The sequence below is a fragment of the Rutilus rutilus genome, assembly GCF_951802725.1.
Source record: "Rutilus rutilus genome assembly, chromosome: 16".
Taxonomy (NCBI): domain Eukaryota; kingdom Metazoa; phylum Chordata; class Actinopteri; order Cypriniformes; family Leuciscidae; genus Rutilus; species Rutilus rutilus.
Window position 1 is genome coordinate 30,364,842 of NC_140224.1, and position 27,749 is coordinate 30,392,590.

The window sequence follows — 27,749 nt, forward strand, 5'->3', positions numbered from 1 at the left end:
ATTTAGACTAGAATTATAATATCAGCCATTTAGCATAAAAATAATCAAAATTTTCTAAATGTTAATATAGCTGCATCCCTAAAAATTATACTTTGTATTTAGGTTGTAGTTCAATGCTCTGATCATAGAGACATTCCTGTTGCACTTATGTATGTGTTTGGGGATATGATTTAAATTAATAATTATTACATTTTTATTAATTTTTTTAATTCATTGCATTCAATTAAATGTGTTTTATTGTCAGTCTTAATTAAGACTGGACAATAACAACTTCATGATTTTTGGTAATTGGACCTTGCCGATACCAATTACTGATACCCGTATTTTTTGTTTTAAAAATATTTGGTAAAGAAACCAGAAGAATATGATTCCTATTAGGTGGCTTAATTTGTTTAATAAATAGATGTTTCCTTTAGTTCATGCTTAATTACGCCTTTTAAAATGTATTGTACAAGCTTCTGTGTAATTGATAATTTACACTTTTGCATAATAACTATTACAACACTGTCAACATTTTCTGATTTCCTAATTTGATTGAGCAGATATTTGAGGTTTGTTTTACTAAATACAGTCGAGCACAGTTGTTAACTGCGTTTGTATTAGTGTGACACTATATCAAGGGTAAATGAAGGCTAAAGATTATTATCCTGCTCTGTGTATTATTATCATATTTAAAGAAGAGAATGAAATCATTCTTTATTTTAAAGCTCATGGGAACATGGACTGCTATTACTGTTTGCATTGGGAGCACAGTATTAGACCTTTCAATCACTAAGAGTGACAGTCCCGCCACCACAAAGGAAACCGTATAATGTGAAGTAGAGGCTAGCCAGCACTTCGCCAGCACCTTGAACCCCTGACTGTTTCCATTTTCCCTTATTTTCTCATTTTTCCATCAAAAAACACCCTGTCATACCAACTTTCTAGGGCCTTGGGGTCTGCACTGCAACTTTCAGCGATAACCTCTAAAGAACAGCCGTTCCCGAACAAAATTACGGTCAGTGTTTTTGTGAGCTACGTCCCCTCATGCCCTGCTCCTCGTCTGGCCTTGCTGTTTTGCGGGCTCTATAATGGATGAAATCTGTCTAACAGCTTGTTGTGAAAGCTTGTAGTGAAAAAGATCTGCTTCACAGGGAGCTTGCCAATTAAACCAAGGGGCTTCCCTTTCTTCATGAGCCAAAGACTTGGAGCAGATTCCCCTCGCTGGGAGAGAAGGAACAGTTGGGGGAGAGGGGAAGAGATAGCGAGAAGAAGAAAGATGTTGCGGTCATTCACAAAACAGCTTGTCGGGAATGGAAAACATGTTCCTCTGAACACTAAACTTGACATACTCCCTCAAGGAGCTCCTGAAGTTTGACCAGTCACTGACCTGATTTCCCTGCTGGTCAAAGTAAGTGCATTGTTTGGTAAAGAAGTCTGGTCTGGGCCAGTATTATAACCTGACCTGGATCTGGATCAGGATCAGTGTGAGTATTTGAGTGACCCTGATCAACCTAATTATTGTAAGAAGCCGCATTGGTTTGGAGGTATGGCATAAAGTTCATCGTCTGTGTTGAGAACCAGAGCTAGTGTTGTTGAAATAGCTGACGACAGGCAGCTCCGCACACATTTTTCTCTCATGTCCTCTTGATGTCTTTCTTATTTGCTGCTGTTTTTTCCTGCCTGCGGTAAATGCGGTAATTTAATTTCACCCTTATTTCTGCTTTTGTATTTATTTTTTCTTTGAGTTTAATTTTCCTCTGTAGTGGGTGCCATGACACCTTTCAGAGCCGACTGTTGAGTTCTTTCGGTTTCTTTATATTTATGTGAATTATATTCACTTGGTGAGTGACCACAATACCAATCTTAACCCTGGACATAAAGTGCTTGAGTACTCCCTGCTCATCTCTGTAAAAAGAGTCACAATGGCTTTTTGTTTTTCATGTGTTAGACTGCCATGGTGAGCAGATGCCAAGTATGCATTTCATAAAGTTAGAGATGCACAACCCATAATTCAAACAGAGAAAGTCAAGGGATTTTTGTTTGGTTAAAATACATATCCTTGAATGCTGAGAGGTGCAGCAGCATATCCCCTTTTAAGTAAACGGAATCGCTCATATAGATTTAACGTTTACTTTGCTAATAATGTTCTCATGCTGAACATTTCCAAACTTTGAATCAACCAGAGTCATCATGCTTACTTTGTGAGACCATTCTGGGCCTCTTACAAAATAACTAAACTATCTCTCTGCCCCAGAAACTTTTATCCAGGTTAAACTAACAGGTGTAGCGCAGAGATATCTGTAGTGTGTTGGGAACAGCTGTGCTGATGCCACAAAGGCTTGTTCCCACTGGAGCAGAAGAGCAGTGATTTCATTAGCTACACTGCCTGGTTTATTTAGACAAGTCACTATAAACAGGAACCGGTATGATTCAGCAAACAGACGAGCATACACAGATGTAGCCGGCAGGCAGGCCTCATTAATCGATGATTAAAACCATTGCAGACCTATCTCTGCACCAGTGTGGGAGGTGACGCAGTATGTAATGCAGTGGTGTCACTCAGAGTTTAGTCATTACATTCAGTTTTGTGGGTACAACCAGGAAGTTACTGAAGCAACTATTTTTCTAGTTTTCTCATCATGTATCCCTGATCCTGTATTGGACTAAGCTTAGTGTTTTGAAACAGCATTCATTTTCTGTGCTGAAACTAGGAATATTAAACCGAATATAAAACCGAATATAAAATATACTATCAATCTATCTATTTATGTTAGGCTATTTATGTAAGGTAAGGCAAGAACACATTTTTTTAAGAACATTTATTTGATTTGATTATACATTTTTAACTAAAAGATTCCATTCCTTTCCGAAAGCATTAATTTTCTTGTAAGAGATGGTTTACAGTGCGTGCATAATTATATTCTGATCATATTTTTTTCCCCAAGTACATTTGACCAATTCCAAACCACATCAATCTTAATAACATTTACATTTACGCATTTGGCAGACGCTTTCATCCAAAGCAACTTACATTGCATTTCAAGGTACACATTTATATATAACTTCTAATAATAACTTCTGTTCATTTTGTATTTACACTTCTTTTACTGGTTCAATACTGGTAAATAATTTTTAACGAAACATCAGGTGAGAAATGCTCGTTAGTGTACCTTAATACAAAGAAATGTTGACTAATTTCTGGCATGACACAGTTGATCAGATAATCTCTCTAAAATTCCGCCCAATATGTCACGACTTTACTAACATTAGCTGTCCGCTCCGTACCAGCCAAAAAAATTCATTCCAGGCCTGTGTTTGTTCTTCATGCTCTCTCCGTCTCTCCCCACGCTTCAAAAATTCTGCATGTTCTCCCATTTCCTCCACATATGCTTCGCACACAGATGCCCAAATTGTTTTCGCAGCTTCCCACCTCTGCATCCCAGGAACCACAACTGGCCGGGCCCAGACCTGCGCCCGGCTCCCCACTTCCTCCTCCTCTTCTGGAGAGCTCCCACAGCTGTAACACATGCAGGCACGGTTTGATTAAAGCTCGTTCATGTATTTTGGCGCAGACCGTGGAGGTTGTAAATGCTCCGCTGTTAACAAACGGCTTGCATTCGGCTGCCAGGACCAGCCCCACAACCTGCTCGGAAATCCGCTACTCGCTCCCGTGCCATCCCACATCCAGACCTCTTTCCACTCATCCACACAACCCGACTCATTCATCCATCACTTCTGCTGCTGCTGCTTGCCCTTTTATCCGTCGCAATATTCGTCCTCTTCTCTCTTAGTCCCTTAATCCGCCTTTTCATTTAACTCATTTTCCAGGCTTTTGTTTTCCTTCTCTTTCTAAATGTCTCTTTCTGTCTCGCTCTGTCTTTGTTTGTTGTTTGGCAATGTCTGTTTGCTCTTATCATATTTGCACACAGACCCCCTGTCGTTCAGATTGTTCTAGAGGGGTTTGTTTCAGTCTCTGAAGAAAGAGGAATGAAAAAAGCAAGAACGACTGAGAATGAGAGAAAGCATCAGCATTAACACATCTGTTGTAGCGTTGCTGCTGAGGAGTTGAGCGCTGGCAAAAAGAAATCACGGCTGCACCCGAAGCTTTCAGAAGCAGAGAAAGAGTGTACTGTAATTGTGAGGATTCATGGCTTTTTCATATGGATAGAGACCTTGAGAGAGCAATCTGTTAGCACCACAATTCTTGTTCGTGGGCATTTTTGAGCCAGTCGCCAGTCAGTGATAAATGGCATTTTTGCTAATATGTGCATAAGTAAGCATATACAATAGAGAATGTAATAGTATATGTTGCTTGCAAAAAGAATTAGGGAGGAGAATCGATGAAAACAAAAATATTTACAATATTTTCAGTTTTCAATCATTTATACTATAATATAATTTTGTGTTAATTTTATGTTGCTTGTAAAAAATAATGATTATTTTAATCATGTTAAGTGCATCAATTACCCCAAATGAATGAAGAATCATCATAAGTATAGTATAATAAATGTTTCAAAATGATATGTTTAAATAAATAATGTTTGTTTAATACCATCTTTTTTAAATTAATAAATACTGATGAAGACTTGGATTTAGTGAGTTTAAAGTGAAAGTATATTGATGAACGTATACTATGTGCGGAGAGCATTTGCATCGGAGGTCTTCAGATTATTCATAAAATACAAACATTTGGATGCAGCATTTCTTTTTTTTTTAATAGTCCAGATTATTTGGAGAAATAAAAAATAGGGACTTTCATTCCTGCATTCCTTGAGCATTGTGATTTTAATTTATTTTTTATTTTTGCTTAGGGTTATGTACATACAAGGGAAAAAGAGTAAAAAACATAAAATTACACAAGAAAAAGCATACAATTGCTTCTATTTTTCTTAAACAGTGACTTCCTAAAACTATGGCTCTCTCTTTTTAAATAGAAAAAAGTCAATACTGCTGCAACCGGATATTTGAAAACTTGCGGTACGAATACATGTACCATTACACCCCAACTCATTCTTGTTTCTGCAAATGGTCTGTCTCCTCCTATACCGTCTGTGGTATTGGCTACAAAGCTTGTAGCAAATAACTGTAAGTTGTCTGCTAAAAGTCAAACCAGTGAGTTTTCTTTTTTCGTTTCATTTGTCCATGTGAGGTGTGCATTCGCCTAAGTTAAACACGCTCCCACTAGTGACATCTGCATTCTTTTAACAGTATGTCCTGAGTATATCTGACAGTGTCTTTCAGCTGACCTGGTATCTTAGACATTTAGAATAAAGACAAGACTGCAATTGATATATAGCAGAATGATGAGATTATCGATCATAAATCCATTATGATGAGACTGGGGAATGGTTTTGGAGGGGAGATCTGAAGGCAGACCGAACTCCTGGTGCAGACTGGATACGTTCTCCTTACTGTGAGTCATATTCTTTATGTTCCAAATATTTCTTTTTGTCTCCGTCAGAGGAATGCTTGTCCACCATGCCTGTTGAAGGTTCTTCGTGGAGCTGCTAATAACTCTTTGAATCATTGGCTGAAAAAACAGGCTGAGAAAATGTTTCTACAGCTGTTCCCAAGCTGTGCTGTTAGTGTGCGCTGAACCTTTTTCTAAGCCGCTGGATCAACTCTCAACAGCCACGGTCATTCATAAAACACACTGTATACCCCAAGAGCACCAAACCGTCACCTAGGAACTTGTCACCACAGAAACCTTACCAGTAAACCAGTCAACACTTTGCAATTTACGAGCTGAGAATACAAGGATTGAAATGTATCACAACAATGGCACTCAGGCGACGTCATGACGGCTCTGATTTTCTGTACCACTGGTAAATTGAAAGTGATACAACTGAAAATTCCTTTGGAACTCGTTGTACATTTTTTAATCGGAGCTGCAAGCTTTATCATTATAGGTTTAACAGATTTTGGTACATTTACTCTTATTTTTGCAGCCGTTTTATACAAGCTTGTCTGTAAGACAACCAGGGCTTTGGAGTAGAATGGCCTCCTTAAAAATTCAATTCTGATGCTTCATTGACCAAGATTTGATAGTGTTCCACACTTTACCCTTAGACTTTTACCTCCCTGTATTAAAATTAACAATCTAGAACTGCATGAAATGTTCTGAGCCCTGGAACCCCGAGAGCATGAACTATAGAGACAAATTTACGACGGGTTTCCGTACGTTACCACAGCATTACGAGAATGTGTGTGCCTCTGAATATAATGTTCCATGATTTTTTTGCCTTCTGTTTTCCTGGAAGTCATTAAGTTTGGAGCTATATTTTAAAAAGATGCATTTTGTGGTTTGCTACTGATATACAGCTCTTTATTTGCTATCTGGCCAATTTAATAATTTTTTAATCTAAAAAAACGCATTAACCATTTTGTGTGGCTATCCATAAACTGTTAGTTCACTAAATCATGTCTGTGATCCATGAAAGCTCTCCAGGCATTGGTCAGGAATTGGTCACACTCACCTGCTGAAATGATGGATTGGATGACTTTGTTATATTTCAGGACTGGAAAATCCCAGATCCAACTGGCCAATTTTGTTGTGAACCAGGGGACTGAATGATGTCTGTGAGGCAGAACCTAATGTTTATCACTGTACTGATGGAAAAACAGACCAAATTTAACACATTAAACCATGACTAGACATCTTCCCCCCCTAAACTTTGGGAAACTTGATAGTTTATATTTTGCAACACCAAATAGTATAGAGGCCAATGATACACTCTACTCTCTAAAATTGTCACATTTTCCATTTTCATTTGTAAAATTTCCTTAGAAATTCTCTCTTGTCACTCAGGGCTTCCAAGTCATTTAGTCCTTTTTTTGTACAGTTTAGCTCCACACCTGTTAATCATTTAGTGGCTATCTGAAAACACACTCACCTCATGGAATCACTCATCCAGCATCTGTTGTTCACATGCAGAAAGAATCCATTCCTTGGCATCTGTCGAGCACTTTGACATATGCACATAGTTTTAAGAACGTATTTTGCATTCACATCACTCTTGCACCTGTCTCATCAAAAGTAGGATAAAGATACATTATGAAGAGCAAGTCCAAATTTGGTGCTAGTTCATAGCTTCAAAGCTTTAATAGCTTTAACTTTTACAACATCAGGTCCTTGACTTCAATTGGATGCAACAACTGGAAGACCGATTCATCTTAACTCTTTCCCTGCCATTGACGGAAATTTCTGGCTTTCCGTGTTTTCACTCTTATATGGTAGAGGGCGCTATTATGCATCTTCTGTAAGACTGCTGAATCTCCTGATCAAAACACAGGCGAAGAAGCAGAAACTAGTGATATCATATGTAAGCAGATGCATATGTAAAATAATGCGACCATCAACATTAAACAGCATATAAATCAAAACTGCCTAATGTTACTGAATGAAATGTCGACCAAGGATGAGCTACAGGACTGTGCAAGCTTTGGGGGTGTTGATGGAGTCGATCTCCATCTATATGTTTTGATCATCTTTCTGAATCCGATCCAGAGGTAGTCTTTGACAAAAACACAATTTCTCAGATCTTTTTTTTTTTAAACTTACCAACATTCAAGTTTTGATATAAAAAAGAGTGCATGAAGCTAGAATTTTTTATTTTTTTAAAGTAGATGATTTGTTCTTTCTTTTGATATATTGCATAATATTCATACAACAAATTATTCTGGGGCCATGTAACTTGTGTGAAAATGATAAAAATGCTGGCGGTGACTGGCAACTTTTTTCAAAATGGCTGGCGGGGAAAGAGTCAATGTTGTAGTCTTGTTTGGTTCTTACCAAGAAATCACATTTGAGTTTTGCATGCTTGTGGTTGAGAGAATGAGATACATACACAACCTGTGCTATCAGTTATCCTGTTGAAAAGACAAGCATATGTTGTTGTTTTCTTGTGCTGTAGATCCTGTTTCTATCAGACTTCTTAACTAGCATACACCAGCCTGGGAGTGTCCACTTTCCATTCTTCCTCACCTTGTTCATTTTGCATACAAGCCCATTTGCAAGTAAAAAATTCTTTGTACACCGAAACCAAATGCAACCTTTTATGTAACTCAAGACTATTTCAGCTCATCTTTTCCCACAAGCCAGTCTTCTTGTCTAATACAGACAGTTGTCAATGACTGATTAACCCTGCGTCTTTTCCTCTGCTCTTACTTTAACTTCCCTCCCACATCTGATGATTTCTGACATCTTTGCATTACTTAAACTGACAGCACTTATACCATTTCCAGTGCTCTTCTGTTTGAAGATTGCTCCATGTGTCCAGAGGCAAGTGCTCTTGAAATGAGGATATACTACTTCCCAATTGAAGCCCCTTGAATCACAGATGCTCTTTAGGAGCGAGGCCCATCAGGTTGACAAAAAGCAACTCTTTAAAAAGCGTCTGGACTGCCCTGGTGATCCAGAGCCAGGAGCAGCAAAAGGTTAAAAGCGCCCGAGCCACACAGATGCATTCTTCAAGGGGCGAGTAATGGGATCAGGGTTTCCATAACTCTTACGAAGAGCCAATCCTCCCTCGTTTTGCCTGGTTAGTCCTCAAAGGGAAGTCTGTATGTCAGTGGAGGCTGGGTAGAGATTTTAACGGCTTGCTGCTGCTGCTTTTTTTTTTGGCCTGAAACTCGATTTTCATGGTGTACTGGAGAGGACACCATTTGAAACCAGGAAATAAAGATCTATTAATGTGGGCCATATAACCTGCTCTGGCATGAAGAGATATAACTGTGATTGAAGCGGCTGAAATAGTCATCGTTTCAGACATCCCACAGGCTCCACGGGAACCAAGGAAGGTCCAGGTTTTTTTCCGTTTTTTTTTTCTTTTCAACTGACATTGCTGGCTTAACTTTTTTTTTTTTAAATTAAGAAATGTGTTGATGCATTGCCCGTTCTTTGTCATTATTCATCTTTAAAATCTACTCCAACAACTTGCTGAGTGACTTAACACAACCCTGTTTCTCTTATCAATCTCTCTTTGGCCTTCATCCTGGATTGCCGTTCCCCAGACGGCCCTGAGGCGAAGTCAAACTCCCATTCTGAACCACTGCCTGAGAAAGTCCAGAGAGAGGGCTTCATCAAAACACAAACTTGACCTCTCACCTCTGTTTCTTCTGTGAGAACCTGTGCGTCTGTCTGGTGACCTAATGCCAAGAGTAAGTCACCCTAGACTACTGTATCCTTGTGATGATAGGTAAGCTCACCTCACCTCTAAATCTCAAGAGGGGCCTCATTTGTACTTTGTTGGCATTTGTTTCTGCTCTAGTGACTCATTTATCATGGTGGTCCCGTGTGCTGTGGTGTACTGTATTGGGGGCAGGATTTGGGATGTAAGTGTGGTCAGACTGCTAAACTTGGAAGATGGAGAGCCAAAGGCCCAGCGGGCGTGTCAGACTTCCGCTGCTGAAAGAAGCCATGGTGTGTTGCTCATTATGAGAAGCCGTATTTCAGTAATGTGGGCTAGAGAGAGGCCTAAACAAATACAGGCTTTCTGTAACCTGGAGGTTAGAAGTGACGGCGTGCCTGCTCCGTGCTAAACGTCAAAGTAATTGATTCAAAACATTTCTCTTCATGACAAAGAACACACCCAACCAACATTGCTGACTGCCTGACTGAATTGTATTAAGATTTTTATCTTTTAGTCTTAATATTATTGTTTAAGATTAATTAATATTAGTGCATTTTACCAGACTACATTTTTAGAATTTTTTTGATAAAAAATATCTACAGTATGTAGTTACACCCCCTTGACATTTTGACGTTTTGTGATCTCCGTTACAAAGCAAGCTGAGGAAAATATTGCTATTATTATTATTATTATTATAATTATTACTAACTTGGAACAATATGCACAGGTAAATTGTACACCAGGAACGTGCATTTAAGTAATTAAGGTCAGTTTTGATTTCATGTCCACTGTAGAAATCGATACTGGTGGCTCAAATCCAAATTCTCAAATGATATCGGCAAACGTGAAGCACAGAGCAATTACTGTACAGCCTGTGTTGGTAATGCTCGCCATTCATCGACTTCTCTCGAGCGAAGCCCAGCATTGCTGCTAATTAAAAGGGCTTCATTGTGTTGATCCGAACCCCTTTTCACCTCACCTTGGATCAGGTGACGCCAACAAGGGAGAAAATGAACGAGGGATTAGCAATGCAAAACAAAGCTCTCTAGCATGTCCTCAGAGTGCTCCTGGTTTGCCACCTGGACTCTGTTATCTGACCCTAGTTGACACACATAGATGCCACTACACTTACCTGGATCATATTCCCCATATCACCCTCAACCAAAGAAGGGCTACAGTAAATGTTTGTTTTGTTTGATTTCATCTGCACATAATTAATCATGCAGTGCTGTGTGCAATGTTCTAGGATGAAAATTAGCTTAACATGCTATTATATATACAGTGCATTAGTTAAGTGCTACTACAACATAGACTTTGTTTACCTAGAGGTTAGTCACCTGAGCAAATACAGCCTTGTAATTGATGTCTTTCTTGGATTTTTCAAATTGCCAGCCAGTTCGTCTGTATTTGTAGGCCTTATTCCATAATAAATTCCATAAATAAGTACAGTATTTCATGTAACTTATATATAAGTCTCAGGAGAAGGTGCCTAAAGTAAAACAATGGCACATTTCATGTCATTCTAAAGCCAAACATGGAATGTCTGTGTGAACTTGTCTGGCTCAACCATTGGCTCAGACGTAATATAACCTGTTTACAATGTCGTCACGGTTTAAGATGCATTAATCATACAGCGAGACCTTGAGAAAACCCACTCCTGTGGAGAAATAACAAACTTCCATATTTCTAAGGCTGTAACTGGGTTTTAAAGACTGCACTTCATAGCAGCACATTTGTCACAGCTGGAGAAACAAAAAATAAATGAGGAAGTTATTGCATGACGCATTATAGAGAAAAGCGAGATTGCTCAGAATACTTTTTTCAATTATCTAGGGGCTGTTCACACCGTTATTAACAAAAAACGCAAAACTTTTTATGTGTTTTGGCCGTTTATTTACATGACAACTAAGTTTTGATGACCTGAAAATGCAAACATTTGAAACCGGGTTTCAAAGTGCAAGTTTTTAAAAACGAGACCGTTATCGTCCTTGTGTAAAATACAAAAATGTGAATTTGTGAAAACAGTGATGTCATGAGCATGCGTATTACATGCTCGATGCTTTCGCCATCTTGATTGTTTGGCTGTTTCAGAAATCGCATGCTTCCCAACTATATAATTGGTGAAAAACAGTATGACAAAAGAAGTATGTCTGAATTCACAGTACTCATACAAGAGTAGGCAAAAAGTGGATTCTAAAAATCTAAAAATGTATATGAATAGCTCAGATAATTTGGGCTTTAGATATAATATGTATATACAATCAACAATTTAGTATATGGTATGTCAGTACAGTACATTACCTGTGAATAGCTGATAATTAATTTTTAATGACTGCAATGTATTGTATATTAGTATGGAAGCTTGTTTCCGCCACAGAATAAAAAAAAAAAAAAGATAATTGCGACTTTTTATCTCACAATTGCGAGTTTACATCTCGCAATTCTGACTTTATTTCTCAGAATTGCGAGATATAAAGTCAGAATTGCGTGAAATAAAGTCGCAATTGCGTGTTTTAAAGTCAGAATTGCGAGATATAAAGTCAGAATTGCGTGAAATAAAGTCGCAATTGCGTGATATAAAGTCAGAATTGCAAGATATAAAGTCAGAATTGCGTGAAATAAAGTCGCAATTGCGTGTTTTAAAGTCAGAATTGCGAGATATAAAGTCAGAATTGCGTGAAATAAAGTCGCAATTGCGTGATATAAAGTCAGAATTGCGTGATATAAAGTCAGAATTGCGTGAAATAAAGTCACAATTGCGTGTTATAAAGTCAGAATTCTGACTTTTTTTCTCGCAATTGTGACTTTATATCACGCAATTCTGACTTTATATCTCAGAATTCTGACTTTATATCACGCAATTGGGAGATATAAAGTCAGAATTGCATGATATAAAGTCGCAATTGCGTGTTATAAAGTCAGAATTGTGAGATATAAACTATTCTAAGGTAAAAAAAAAAAAAAGTCAGTCTTTTTTTCCCCCTTAGAATTGGACTTTATATCTCACAATTCTGAGAAAAGATGTCAGAATTGCGAGATATAAACTCGCAATTATGTGTTATAAAGTCAGAATTGCGTGATATAAAGTCAGAATTCTGAGATATAAAGTCAGAATTGCGTGATATAAAGTCGCAATTGCGAGAAAAAAAGTCAGAATTCTGACTTTATAAGACGCAATTGCAACTTTATATCTCAGAATTCTGACTTTATATCTCAGAATTCTGACTTTATATCTCAGAATTCTGATTTTATTTCACGCAATTCTGACTTTATATCTCGCAATTCTGAGAAATAAAGTCAGAATTGCGAGATGTAAACTCGCAATTGTGAGATAAAAAGTCGCAATTATCTTTTAAAATGTTTTATTCAGTGGCGGAAACAAGCTTCCATATATTAGTGTATAGTGCACAATGAAATCAATAATTGAGCCTATATATTTACATACTGACATGAATATAAATCAGACTGCATTATTTTATAGATATTCACTTTGTATATTAAACCCTTGGTATTATACATTATGCTAACGTTACAACGCATATCGAAGATTTCAGAACAACTTTGTTGTTGGCTACTTCCTATTTTTTTTCCTATTGTTTAAAATTAGGTCATTGTGGTTTTTTTTTTTTGGTCGGGACATGCCATTATAGTCATTTGAAAGGTCTCATATGTGCTTTTTTTTTTGTCAGATGGAACAGGAGTAGGAAACGCATGCTGTGATAAGAGTAGGGTGACAAGTAAATATAGATTGCTGGACATCCTGATTCCCATTGGGTTCATTAGACATTGTTCTCTTTCTTTCCTACTCTATTTCATTCACTCTGACACTCTCAGAAATTTTCCACTGGTCTGTTTCACCTTCTCTAAGAAGGTTAATTGCTGCCCTTTGGCCTCTTCGTGCCCGAGCAGAATTTATGTACTCTCCACAATTTCCATTTTAACCACATACAACCTTCCGGAGCACAGCTTGATTTATCCAGCAGCACCCAGGCAGAATGTGTCGGCACACAGAACCCAATAAATCCAGAGCAGACTGCATTTCTAAACCGTTCTTAAGCTCTTCAGTGAGTGTGGTCTTTTGTGATGTTGACCGGGATGGCAAACAAGCGCACTATTTAGGTGGCACCCTGTCCATCACTGCGGGTGCTTCTTGATCTGGCGGCCCGCATGGTGTGCTGGGGTCATGAATAATTCCCGCTCAAGTCGCTGACTTTGCCCCCCGTATGTTTGCATGTCATCTCTTAGCATGGCACTTTGGCACTCGGACGGCGTTAATTATTTATAACGTTCATCATCACTTGCTTTGCTTGACTGAGCTGTGTTGTTCAAGTGTGTGTGAGTGTGCATTTTTAAGTGTGCACGTGTGTTTTAATGTGTGGTTTCTTCTGTGTGTGTGTGTGTGAATACAGTGTGCTCTATGTGTTGTAGTGTTTTTAGGTTCTGCCCTTTATAATGAGGACAGGGTAAACACTGAGCTTTTCATTAATTTATAAACTTACTGAATGGACAAACTCGTTTATTACTTATTTAGAGGCGTTTGTTGCGGGCCACCAAGAAACAAGACGGTCCCACTCGTCTCATGCCGCTCTTCCTTACTGTCCCTATCACAAGGACGAGCCATTTATCAGCATGTATTTTTGATGGAGTATCTGACTGAGTGTTTCGTGTTTCAATAGGCTGATACGGTGTCATCGTGTTCACAAGTTTACACGCATAGCTCTTACTGGCCTATGTCCGTTACACTCAACCCAAACCTCTCTCCCATCCGGGTCACGGCACCAAATGTTACCGGTCCTACTCGACCCGCTCCGAGCGGGATCTGAATATCTATAGATTTATCAGCTACTGTGCCTGTCAAATGCAGAATGTTTTTTTTTTTTTTTTTTTTATGCAGTTAATTCCTGAATGCGGTAAAAAAAAAAATTCTACATTTTTTTTTTTTTTTGATTATGGAAGTAAAATGAGATTGATGGGCCTGCAGAACAAAAAGAAACCTCTGTAAGTCAGAAGCAGCTCACAGAGGCCTTTTGAAAGTTTTTGTCCAGCTCCCTGGCTCTCTTTGAGACTGCTGTTACCTTGTTTTTCTGGGCATTGAGTGGAACTTTTCATTAATATTTCCAAAAAAGCTGCAAATTTCTTTGAGAGTTCAGAGCAATATGAAGTCTTTTAAAGAGGTTGTGCTGTTTTCCTTCAGAACAGATGTGTTAATATTTCAAATGTTCAATGGGACGGTCGCATGCTCTCAAATTGGCCAATTTTGTCCATTTTATTTCCAGACTGGCACTTGAAAAGAAATCGCTCTGTAAACAACATATTTCCAGTAAGAGTGACATCTGTTCATAAAATACCTCTTAATCAGATCTTAAAAGAAACGGTCTGTTTCATGACAACGACAAATGACTCTATTAAACGCAGATTTTGATATGTTTACCCAGGGCGTTTGGCCTTGAGCTCTGCTTCATTTGAAAATCACTTGCTCTTTGTGTGGACTGTACATTCACACGAAGATGAAACAAAACCGTTTAAAAACCCATCCCAGGCGCGGGGCTGAAAAGCTCTTTTATTAATACAGGCTTTAGGCTGTGCTTTTGAATCGTGTTTGCTCAGATGATTATGAAGATTAAGCGTTGTTTCTGAGATCCAGCGAAAACAAAGTGCAGATCCCCCTGATCGCCAACCGCAGGCCGACTGCTCCGTGTGTGTGTGTATACAGTACGCACGATATAATGTCAGAAAAGTTGCATGTGCGCGTTGTAGAGACCACCACCACTTTACAGCATCAAAGGTGAATACTGATCCCCTCCACATTCTCATTTACATTGCATGACCTTATTAATGAACCGTGCACGCAACATCTGTACTGGATACCTTTACCGGTCTCAAATACCTCTTCCTTATTTTCCTGTCCTAAACGTTGTGGACTTTGTAAAAGTAGATTTGCCTTTTGGTACTTTATCTCTTCACCTCTTCACATGCCGCAGTGACTGATATCTTTATTCACTGTCTCAGAGGTGAGCCGGTGAATGTGGAGCGATTTGATGAAAACAAAACTAAATCAGCTCCTAAATCAGAAACCTACACCACCTACAACAACTGCAAAACTTGAAACAGAAATTATATCAAAATGTATGGACCATTTAGAGCATATAATGTCAAATACATTACAGACCGTTTAATGTAGAGCTTCTTTCCTGGGTAGATGAAGGTGTAATTGTCTAAGAATAGGTCAGTGTTATTTTAGTATCATTGAGACACTATTACTATTTTTTATATTTTGTTTTAATTTTAATTTTAGTTGAAGGTTTAGTAATTTTTTATTTCAGTTTTAGGTTTAGTTATTTTAGTACATCTAGCTAAACTAACTGAGAAAATGAGAAATGTTGCTTTTTTTATTTTATTCTATTTCTAAGTTTATTTTATGTTAATTTTATCAACCTCAATATATGTGTGTGTGTGTGTGTGTGAGTGTGTATGTATGTGTATGTGTGTGTTGTGTTTGTGTTGATTCGGATATTTTAAGAAACAGCCTGAATTATATTAGAGTTTATTTTACAGTTTATTTAAAGCTGCAGTCCGTAGCTTTTTTGAGTTAAAAATGATCCAAAATATCTTTTTGAGCAAGTACATAACCAGCCAGTGTTCAAAACTATCTGCTTGCCGTAGCTCGATTCAAAACGGTAAGCTTGTAATAATGTTTTTAAAGGAGAACTCGGTAACTCTAGCGAACTCTAGTCACTTCTTCGCTGATTTTCCCTTTTGTTGTCGCATGTTTTCCCCACGAGCTCCCCCTACAGCTGTGGGGGGGGCGTATATTTCACAACACAGTCGTAAAAAACTCACTTGCGGCGGCCTCCTCCCCCTCTCTACCGCTGCTCATGTGCGTTTGTTTTGATCAGAGCAAGCCAACTGTATCGCGTGGAGCTATGTCTACCGAGGTGGGTAATCTGGTAATACATCATACATGCGTGTTTGTTTATGTCGAATTGCCGTAAAGCAATTTGTGTTTCGCGCTCGTTTTCGATCTAGTTCTCGCTTCTCACGAGACTTCCAATTTCTATTTTGCCGGGACGGTAGTCCCCAAGTTGCAAGGTTGGTTTTCCGCCTGGGAACGCTGGGGGGAGCGGGGAAAGTCACCAATATCACCAGAACAGGTTGTTTAACCATCCAAATGATTTCTAGACAGTTTTATTAAGTTAAAAAAGTTACCAAGTTCTCCTTTAATTCCAGTGGTACTGGTGGATTTCCGCGGGAAATTCGAGCATGTCTTGGGGTGGCGTATCCAGAAAGGTTCAAATGACAATCACCAGTGACAACTGGAGATTCACCCGAACAAACGCGAAAGACTTCGGAGAAAAAAAGAGACTGCAATCGGCCCATGCGAAAACAAGGATAAATATCAAAAGGGCATTAAATATAGTCACGCAATGCTGATGTTGTTAACATCAACAATTTGAGAATAAAGTATAATTTGCACGGTTTGACGTGATATGATAAGCAATCGTTAGATTTAATCGGCACAATTTACTGCAATGCTTTTTTTCCTTAGTTGATCAGAACAAAAGTGGATGTTACTTACTTCTTCAGACGACATTTTACGGTGAAAATTCTCTAAACAAGTTAGAAAATTCCCCTCACAATCATTTTCAAGCAGCAAATATTGCCCCATGGTAAAAGATAAACTTTTAATATTGCTATCTGTCTGTCTTATTGCAGAACACATGGTCTTGCTGAGGCAGGAAGAGTGTGTTATCAGGGCTAACAAGAGACTGAAAGGGGGTAATTGTGCACAAGTGACTACACACAGGTGTCTTCACCCTCCCAGTGTTGAACTGACACAGGCCCTCGCTGACAGCTGAGGACAGGTATAGTGTTTTGTGTGTGTGTGTGTGTTTGTGGCCTTCATTTTCAGAGCCTCACTGTGCCACTGTCGTTACTATGCAAATGCAGCTTAGATGGTTAAATAGATTGAAGAAAATCAAATATGACATCATTGTTAGAATGTTCAGCATTTCAAATCTGATCAACAGCAATGTAAAGGCTGGAATGCACTATAAAACCTTTGCCCAGATTTTGCCCCAATTTTCAGCCTGGCCGTGTTGACGCTAGTTACCGAAAGTCTGCAGATTTTTGGCAGTCAGAGTTGATCGATTTTTGGAAGAAGTTATTATTTGTAACCCTCATTTTGAACTTCTGTCTAAAATGATCTGTTTTTAAGTGGTGGCTCCGTTATGGCGTGTCTGTAAACAGCCACTGTTATGATTGGCTAACATCTTTGCATAGGAAAACGTATCAACACCTCCACGCTATTGCACGTGAGTAAGTGTTTTGAAAACATCATCCATATAAAACCGCAATTTACAGACAAAGCATTATGAAATAATTAACAACTGCTGTCAGATCCAGTACAGCTGACTTCTTCATATGTCAACAAAAGTGTCTTTGCAAACTCTCCGTTACATTGTGCCTCGTTTACAAAACAATCTGCGGTCAAATGCTCCGAACAAACACATAAACGCATAAATGATTTCTCATGTCATGACCCCTTTAAGATTTTAAAATCAGTTCAGATTGTAAAAGTTGTGAGGTGTATTCCAGCTTTAAGTAGAAGATTTTCAAAAAATTAAGTTTGCAAAAACTGAACTAAGGCAGGAATTATGGGAATGGGAGTCTATATCTGAATGGTTTTGAACTGATTACAGAAAAGTCGACTGAACTTGAAAAGTTGTTTGCAAATCAGTATGATATATTCCCGGTTATTTGAGAAACTTTTACATCATACAAAGCATTGTAGATTTACAGTGATGGATGATTATTTTGACATTTGGATTATTGCATGTGTTTAAGCACTTGTGGCCTCATTAGTAAGTTCTCAATCCATAAATTCGACAGCTTTATATAGATAGTCCTTGATTAGGATTACGATGTGGTTGAGCTGAACAGCTGGAACGGAGCCTGTAAGAAACCCAACCTGTGGAATTTAATTTTGATGCGAGTCAGGTTAACACACGGTTTAAGTTAATAAAAAACACTGTCAGATTTAAGTTCATAATGAACACTGTCAGATTCCAGCCTGGCTGCACAGTCTCTTTTTAAACAAACGCACGGAGTGGATCGACGGGACTCGGGGGAGCACTGAGGCCAGCGATGAAAACGAAAACAAACGAAAGCCAAAGAACGAGGGATTGGTGGAGAGCTGGTGGCTGTCAAGAGCCTTAAAGCGGAGGTACATTTGCAAGTGATAAACTGAGAGAGCGAGCAAAAGATAAAGGTTGGGTTAAAAATCCAATTCCTCCTCAAGAGGTTTATGTGGTTGCCAGCGCAAGTGGACCATCCAAATATCCATTTTGTCCATGTCTTGCCGTCTCCGTTTCCAGCGGTGCTCGACAAATGGTCGTTAACCAGCCAAATTAGAAAAGCAAACTCCCGACAGGCTTATGCACAATCCAGAAAATAATAAACCCACAATGAGGAGCATCTTCTGGGGGCCTCGAAGCATCCTGGAACTGTCTGGCGTGGACAGAGATAAGCTAAGACAATGAGGCTGGATGGAGCAGGACAGATAGGACTGAAGCCAGTGGAGGATGAGGGCTGCTGTCTGCTGCCATGGTCTTGAGCCTTTCTGCAGCCACAAAACACTGCATTTTGATTATTTTTTTGTAATTTCATTTATGTAGAATTGACTAAGAACTGAGTGTCATAATTGTGAGCTAATAAGCTCTTATTGATGTAGGATTGCAAATAGAATCACAGTCTGGGAAATGTTTTTTTATTTTTTTATTAAAAGTGTGCTTTATAAAATCCATTATTCAAATTAAATAAACATAATTATAAAATAATAATGTCATTGATAATATTGCAAAGGAAAAAAATTTATTCACTCCCTCTGAACTTAAGGTGATGTGTGTAATTTCTGCACCGCCAAAAGCAAAAGGAAACAAATAATAATGACTTTTTAAGTTTCTAAACAGGTAAACCCACCCCAAAGTTTTGGAAAGTTTTAAAGCATTTTCACATTGAAAACTTACACAAATCACCTTTAAATTGAGTGTCACCCCAGTCACATTCACGGCCCAACTGGTCAGCCCCGGAGGAACTTAGGTTTTGGTGGGCCTAAGTCTAAGTCAATTCGGGTGACCAGTTGGAAAAGGGCCGCTGAGCTCCAGGGCCTTAACAGCTGATGCCTAAAGCCCACCTGGCCTCACTCTGGTCGGTGAGAAGAAATCAGACAAGGTCAAATATGACCGCGATGGATCATACTGTATGAGGCATTGAAACACTATTAAGTGTCTTAAAGGCACTGCTGCTTTTTAACAGTGTCTTTCTCTCTCACACACTCACATCATTCACATAGCTTTAAAATGGACTCTTAAAAGCTTGCCATCCAGTCAAATCACAATTTGTACCAAAAAACTAACCATGGGGAAATGCCATTGCATTCTGCATGTTTACTTCATTGGCAGCCCTATTGTTGTCTTTTGATCCATTGACACAAGGATTATTTTTTTAAATAACAATGTTTCATAACTCAAATATATTTCAGTAAATATAAAAAAAGCAATCTCAGTGAACTGGATGGTAAACATTTAAATGTGCACATTTGTAGACCACATTAAAAGTTTTAGAAAAGGCATTGTGTTATATGGTTCAAAATGCAAAATAAATCACCCCTGCACATGCAAAAAAGTGAAGGGAGGTGTTTAGTGAAGATTAAAAATATGTAAACTGTTTATGTGTACATATGTTTTTTTTAAATAAATACAGTTAAAAAAAATACACATTTATATTGTTTTGATATTTTCTTCCAAATAATTGCAAAGCTATATAAGCAGCTATTGTTTTTCTACTTTAAATATGGCAGAAGGACTAATCTGATCTCCAACTCAAGACATATAATTCACAGTTCAATGTCCAAATGCATAGTTCTAGAGGGATCTCTTCAGCTTTCAGCTGTCTCTCTTAGGTTCTCTTACGGTACAGTATGTGGCCGTTGAAATGACAAATATAGCAAAAACCCAATGGTAAAATTTAAAGAAATAAATGCCCACACTATTTATCAACAAAGGCAATGTTTAAAACTCTCTTTTTGTCTGTATCTTTTTGCCTGATGAGGATGGAAGAGGTCACATTTGAATCTGGAATCTGAATAGCACATTTACTCTTGTTTTTGACATTTGTTCAAAGTTCTGTACCTAACTTGAGTTGGATGTGGACTTCTCTTTACACTTTTGCTCTAATTTCTCCACAGCCAGATTGGGCTTTTTTTTCTTTTCTTTTTTTCAGAGAGAAGAAATTATCATAGTTATGTTGCTGGTGAGGTCACAGTAAGGTTGTTTCTTCCTTTTTCCAACATTCAGGGTCTATCTCACGGTCTACTGTTAGTCATCCCATCCAAATTTCCTGCCAGTCATCTGGTAGAACTTCATGTTGAAAGGCCTGTAGAAGTCTCGAAGTCTCTGCACGACCTCAGGGTCAATGTTTGGGTGGGTCCGCCCTTTGGTTTTACCCAGGCAATGGGGCTTGCTGCTGCCCTCGGCCTTTTTGAGACAAGGGAAGCCCTTGGTCTGGTTGAAGTAGAAGTGTTTGTCTGTGATGATCCTCTTGAGCCCCAAGAAGTCCTGCACGCGGCCCAGCTCTCCGGCCGGGTCGCTGATCAGCCGTTCTCCGCTCACGAACAGGATCTGGCTCATGGGGAAGAACTGCAGCCAGTTGTCCAGGTGTTTGGCGTAGATGCCGATCTGAATGGCGCTCCACGAGGTGTCGATCAACCCTGTAGTCCTGTTTTTGAACGTCAGGCTCTCAAAAGTAGGAATGTCAGGCTTCTTGGACAGTGTCTGCGTGTAGTCAGAGATGGCTCGTGTGACGGGGTCCCGGACCACCACGATCAGTTTGGTGTCGCGGGACAGGGCGTAGATCCGGGCCGGAGCCTCGCGGGTCACAAAGTAGCTTGGTGTTTTCTCCATGGTGATCTGGCCCTCCAGGGTCTTAGGCATCAGGTCTCTGTAAAAAAACAGAGATCAGTTGATGAAATTATAGCAACAGTTATGCTAACAGCTAATATGTACACTACTGGTCAAAAGATAACGGTGTGTATATATATTTGTATATTGTCATGACTCATGATGTATATTTTTCATCATTTTACAATATTTTTGTCAGTAGATCAATTGGTAAACTGTATCTAAAGCTTTGTTCTCTCTCTCTAAAACAGCATCTAACACTCAGAGTTCTCAAAGTTGACCTCTGTTCATTTCTGAGAGAATGTCTGCTTTTCTCAGAGGCTCTTAGTGCTAATTGAGACTCCATTAGACCATCAGGCAGTGACCTGAACATCACATGACCCTAGACCCCGTCTTCTATCGTATTGGTTTCTTTCCCTTTGTAGCACATTTACTGACAAGACAAATTATTCGCTCAAACTGCAAGACAGTGTATCTGACCAAAAAAAAAAAGTTTCTGCTCATGCTGGCTTTTAAGATAGTCCTCTCTTAAGAAAAATAACCATTTGTTTTGTTTCCATTACAAGCCAAGCAGGGGCATGTGATTTTTCTCTTGTGCTTTGCATTCTAGCCCTTTCAGATCTTGAAGAGGAAGAAAAGAGTCTAATCTGTTTGTCCATGCCGCTCTCACTCTCTCTAAGCCCACTGCTCTCTAGTGCCTTCAAGACACTGACCTGAACCAAAGAGGATAAAAGCAGTGGATTAATGATTTACAGCACTGCACTCCACCATTTAGAGCCTCATAAGGCCCGTTTGCTTCAAATTCAGCCCGAGTGCAGAATGCAGCCCTCAATTATTTATCTCCCTCCACTAGGGGGTTTAGGCCCTGACAAAATGGCCTCCCTCAACCCCGAAGTCAGTTTATGGGCTGTAATGGCATTAGTGGGCCGGGGTCAGTAGCTTTAGATAGCCCTTTAGGTCGCTCTGAAAAAGGTCCTTATTTTTCATTGGCAATTGTATTTCTTGTCACATGCCACCACAAATTCATGCCTCCTGGTAAAAACAAGAGCCCAGCGACTATCCAGCATGTAGCAGCGAGTGTTTATGTGCTGTGCAGCTGGGCCACTTCGCTCAAGTGAACACCGTAGGTTTCTGATTGAGTCGGGCTTGCAGCACTCCCACAGACGGAAGTTGTTACTGGAGCACAAATTAAAGTGGTGATGTAACACACAGCAAAACTTTTTGCATGCATATTAATAACTTGTTTTTCCATTTAAGCCGATGTTTTAACTGACTTTCAGTATGCTTATAACAGGTCCCCCCAAAATAACCAAGAATAAAGTGTTTTGCTCATGAGGATAACGATAGTTCAATGAAGGTTTGAGGTACTGAGGTTTCAACTTTCAGTGGTCATCAGCTAGGGGTTTTAACCACCAGCTACACAAATACAAAATCCCTTGTTTTTTCATTTACTTTTAGTTATTTATTATTCTTTTATAGTTTCTTAAAATGTGCATTAATTATAGCATGCATGTACAAATTCTGTTTGACAGGTTTACTGACCTAAATTTACTACTAAATGTTTCTAAATATGCTGCAAAGTTACAGAACATTATGAAGCCAAAAAGACAAATGTGTTATATATATATAATTCATGTGGTGTTGTAAAGAATTCAACACAATTTAAGTAAGCCATATGAGCTCCACATGTGAATTTGTGACTAATTATTGATGGGTAGATTCCTAATGGCCAGGTGGGCCTGACTTGCAGGTCATATCCTGCAGGTTGTAGGGGCATCAGGGACAAACTTTGTCCGTTGCAAAATGTACAACATTGCCTATATTATGAAATAGACATGAGCTTGGTCCAAACATAGCATTTATATTTAATAAGTTGCATTCTTCTTGTTGTCAAGGCAAAGTAGTTGTGCTGAAAGTAAGTCCAGGTACCACAATTAATTTAAAATAGTGGGTAGGAAACTCTATACAGATGTCATTTTTTGTTATTTACTACAGTTCAAAGTTTGGGGTCTGTGATTTTTTTGGTCTTATGCTCACCACGGCTGCATTAACTTACTTCAAAATATAAACACAGAATATTTATTACAATTTAAAATAACAGTTTTCTATTTTAATATATTTAAACATGTAATTTGTTCCTGTGATGGCAAAGCTGAATTGTCAGCGTATATAATTAAATACAAATTATATATTTTATAAATATGATTAATTTCATTTTTAATTTCAGTGCCCATATGCTTGAGTTTCATTCTTTCAAAAACACCTGATTGCTGTCTTTCTCCTTATCTGTTTCAAGGATGAATGGAAATCATAGAGGTTTGGAAACACCATTAATAATTCATGACAAAATATTCCTTTTAGGGTGCACTAACCCTTAAAAATATGAAGAAATGAGTACAAGACGGGAATCATCTTTTGGGATGCGATTGTTTGAAATAGACCAGCAGTCAGGATAAATCTTCTTTCTGTCACAGCACAAGGCCTTTTCTCAGACATTAGAGCCCGTAGAGAGTTTAAAAGTTAAACAAACTCTTGTATCAAATGATATAATTGAGAGAGAGAGGGGAGGGAGAGCAGGGAAGACATAGCGAAAGAGAAAAGATGGACAGCTTTCACAGCTTTACCGTTCTCTGAGGGGCAGTATAAAAGGGAGGGTGCTAGAGAAAGAATATTTTTCTCCATTCCCTGGCAAGGGAAAGTGAGGCTTTCTCTAACAGATGTTTATTGGCGGCGCAAATGATGTAACACTTGAAGTAGCGTTGCCTCCGAGCACAAATGATTTACAGTCCTTTCAGAGCAGTGTTTGATGTCTTCTTCACGCTGTACGAATATGACTCCCTGAACACACATTCAGCCATTTAATACAGGCAGAAAGCTTCAGCCATTAAACACATCCGGTTCATTGCAGGGTCCGACACGTAGCGATCCAACTGAAGAATATCAGCCAAATGCTTTGTCTCATATGCAGACAATGAGCTTTAAAGGGACAGTTTCACCCAACAATATAAATTGTCATAATTTACTCATCCACAGGTTGTTTCAGCCTGGATGACAATTAAAAACGATGCAAAAAGGACCTTACAACTATTACAACATACAATCTAAGAGAAGTAGTGATATTTGATTAATCTTTTTCATGTTTGAGTCACATATTTTTAAATAATCATAACAGACTCAATAATCTGGTTGAATTACCCACTTATTGGAGGGGAAGATTCATTGTAGTTTACATAAATTTAGCTTTTTGTGTCATTTTTGAAGCCTGAAAGCTTAAGTTGTGAAAAAATGAAACAAAATGAAACTTACACCAGTTTGGACAACGTGAGGGTGAGTAAATGATCACACACTTTTCATTTTTGAGTGTACTATCCCTTTAAACAAAGCAAGTTACATATATATTGGATCTTGATGTTAAATTCATGTCCAAAATCAAACTAATTAAAAAAACATATTCATAATATTACAAGCTGCATGACATTTTTTTGAACAAAATGGCTTGAAAAGACACTATAGCATATTGCACAAATTCATTCAACCTTTTCTTAAAGCATTCTGCTCCATTTGTGTTTAATGCAAATGAACTGCTGCCAAGCATCTCTCTCCATATCAGGCCAGATTTACGTCTTCCTGCTGTAGTGCAACTGTGGCCCACAGGGACAGACGGGGGCACAGCGAGTCAAACGGGCGGTAATCACAAAAGGCACGAGGGTACAGAGGCCACACCGCTGTAGATTCATGTCTCCCCATAGAGAGGTAAAGCACCCATAAATATCATCCACAACTCCACGCTGGCAACCAGGGCAGATAATTGTCAGATAATTGGCTCAATATTTCTAGCCTCTGGCCAGACAGTCTCTTTCTCTCATTCTTTCTCTTTTTCTCACCGCTGAACTCTAGTGGAGGTCAATGGAGTGTGTCTGTGATTTACAACGACCGTCACAGTCTTAGCGTGTGTGAGTCTATGTGTTTTGGAATAACACAAATTAACTACAACTGTCTGACTTTGTGACCCTGTCAGCCGGTACTTTATGTAGCTGCGATGGTTCACCTGTCCTGAAGCGGCCCGAAGTTTGCGAGTATATGCGAGAGGGCGAATCACTTCTGACGGACAGCAGAGCAGGTGAGTGCTGGAAATGATATGTTTCCACTCCGAGATCACTCAACCATCAAGAAGGCTCTGGCTGTTGTGAAAGGCAAAAGCTTTGCAAGCTGTTATTGTCTGACATGTCTGTGAGATTTTGTTATTTGCCATCCACACAGTTTAGTGGCAGAGAAGTGTAGATTTGTCATCTATTGTAGTTTTTTTTTCACTTCACTTTTCAAATGTCTTGCACTTAAGGCAAAGAGTGAGATCTGTGTGTGAGAGGTTGTGCATTTTGCTTAAGCAATACAGATTGTATTAGAGTGGCGAAAGTCATTGCATCACTACCATTACACAGATCTCTGGAATACTTGGTTCTGATTGGTCAATCAGAGCATTCCGCAGTTAAATATTTGTCTATATTGCAATGACTGCTAAATCACATAGTTGAACAGGCTGTGATAGGCGTCGTATTCCTATAGGTAGATGTGGATCAGCTGATGCGAGCTTGACTGACGTGATCTGCCAGAACTAATGATTTGCTTTACCACAAAATAATAAATAAATAATAAAATAATTTTCATATTAATTAAATAATTTGATTTTAAATATATAATATAAATAAAAAGGTATTTTTATTTTGTTAATTATAATAGATAGATCACATTAGAGTGACCGAACATGACCATCCAAAGGTAAGGTAATTCAATCTGAGTTTAGGAAAGTGCAAAATTAGCAAAAAAAACCTCTGGAATTCAAGCTCTTGGATTTATAGCTGCAGGGAAATCTGCAGAAAGGTTTACTATATTTCGTTTCATAAAGCGAATAAACTGGATAAAACTGTAGGGACATATTTCTCAAGGAGACTAAATATGGGAGATGAAATTTGAAACAAATGGCTCATTTCATGACATATTCAAGAATGTGTACACACACAAAGATTTTTACTGGTACCTTAATTCAGTCAGTGATTTAAACTCCTGTCACAATCCAATAAAATCTAATTTAGGCATTTGAGCAAAGTTTCCAGACCACACACACACACACACAAACACACGCTGTACTTTATTCAAAAGACCAGAATGGGCCAGTCCAAGTGCACACTGAAAGAAACATTTTTTTCGCTCTACTTTCACTGTAATAGGAATAATGGGGTAGCCGGAATTCTTTATATGCCTACAAAAATTCTATATTGAATGCTGTTTATTAAACCTTAGTTTGTACAAATAAATCTGTCCACAGGAAGTGTGGTAAAGTGTTGGTTTGGTGTGTTGCAGGTGTTTTCTTTCTTTCTTTCTCCCCCCCTTTCTACACCAACTACCTTTGCACAATTTCGTAAAAATTTTATAGAGTTAGCTTTACAGTCTGTTCTTATAAATATATCAGCAGCATTTTAAGCACAGTGTGGCTTTCTCTGTCGCTCTCTCTGTCTACGTCTCTCTCTGTGCCTTGAGTGAGTCCCAAGTTTATTGTGTAAGAGAGGAAAAATAAGCAGTATCTGTGTGGCAACCTTCTTTTGAATAATTCACCCTCTCTAACTGTAGAAAATGATGGGCTGGAATGAAAGAAAGAGAGAAACCACACTCTGTGCCATCAGAGGATGAACATGCTTTTACGTTCCACCGGTTAAAATCCACACCCACCCACACACACACACACACACACACACTCACACACAGACATGAAAAACCTCTTCTCCTCCTTACGGCCTTCCGTTACGAGATGGGAAACTTTAATGTTGCATTTGCTTTGAGGGAAAACTCTGACCGCTCCTCTGATCCTCTTGGCAGCTAAACTGGGCTGTGGATTGAAAAGTGAATGCTTGAAATGAGCCGAGTGTGGCTGAAGACATTTGTGGATTTATAGTCCTGATCCCCCACCCCGCTGCCGTCGCAGAAACAGACCAAACAGCACGGGTTACTAGAGAGGCATTTCATGCATTAGTGTGAGTGTGTGCAACTGGAGGATTGTCAAAGTGTCTGTGTGTGTGTGTAGTTATGTTCAGAATAACATACTATAGTGTAGTATGCATACCCTGACCCTGTACTGTATGCATAGAATATCCTTAATTTTCCAAAATGTGAAGTACAGCACAGTTTACTGCTTGGAATACTGTATGCCACAATAACCCTAAGCCTAACCTGGGGCCGGTTTCACAAAGATAGACTTTGACTATTTTGACTACTTAGATATAGTAAATAGTCAGACTTAAGATAGACATCTAAATCAGACTGTTGCACAAAGCACTTAAGACTCTGACTATCTTAAGTAGGACTACACTGCAATGCATTCTGGGTAAATTAAGACATTTTTCAAAACAAAAAACATGGCGGATTGAGTAAGCGCATTCAACCGCTCGGTGCAGTTTACCCCAGCGGAAAATATGTGTTTGTTGGAGGAGTATAACAGTTACAAGGACATTTTACTTGGGAAATTTAGCGGAGAATGTAGTAACAAGAAGAAATGTTTAAATTATGAGCCATTTTCCCTTTTCTTTTGGCTGTTTGTAATGTAACTGATTGTTACTGCTGGTTGCCAAGGTAACAGAGTCTTAGACCTAAGTTAGCCTGGGGGTAAGGTGTCTAATTTTTTTGGTCT

General features: G+C 38.7%; 1 protein-coding gene across 1 annotated transcript in view; it reads right to left on the reverse strand.

Annotated features, from left to right (window-relative positions):
- Positions 1-20,342: 20,342 nt before the first annotated feature.
- The window catches only part of LOC311305974 (heparan sulfate glucosamine 3-O-sulfotransferase 3A1), a 31,967-nt gene continuing 24,560 nt past the window's right edge, over positions 20,343-27,749 (reverse strand). Inside the window, exon 2 of the mRNA XM_084434042.1 lies at positions 20,343-21,110. Within this exon, the coding sequence (XP_084290168.1) occupies positions 20,489-21,110 (622 nt within the window). The 3' untranslated portion in view covers positions 20,343-20,488. The remainder of the gene's footprint in view (positions 21,111-27,749) is intronic.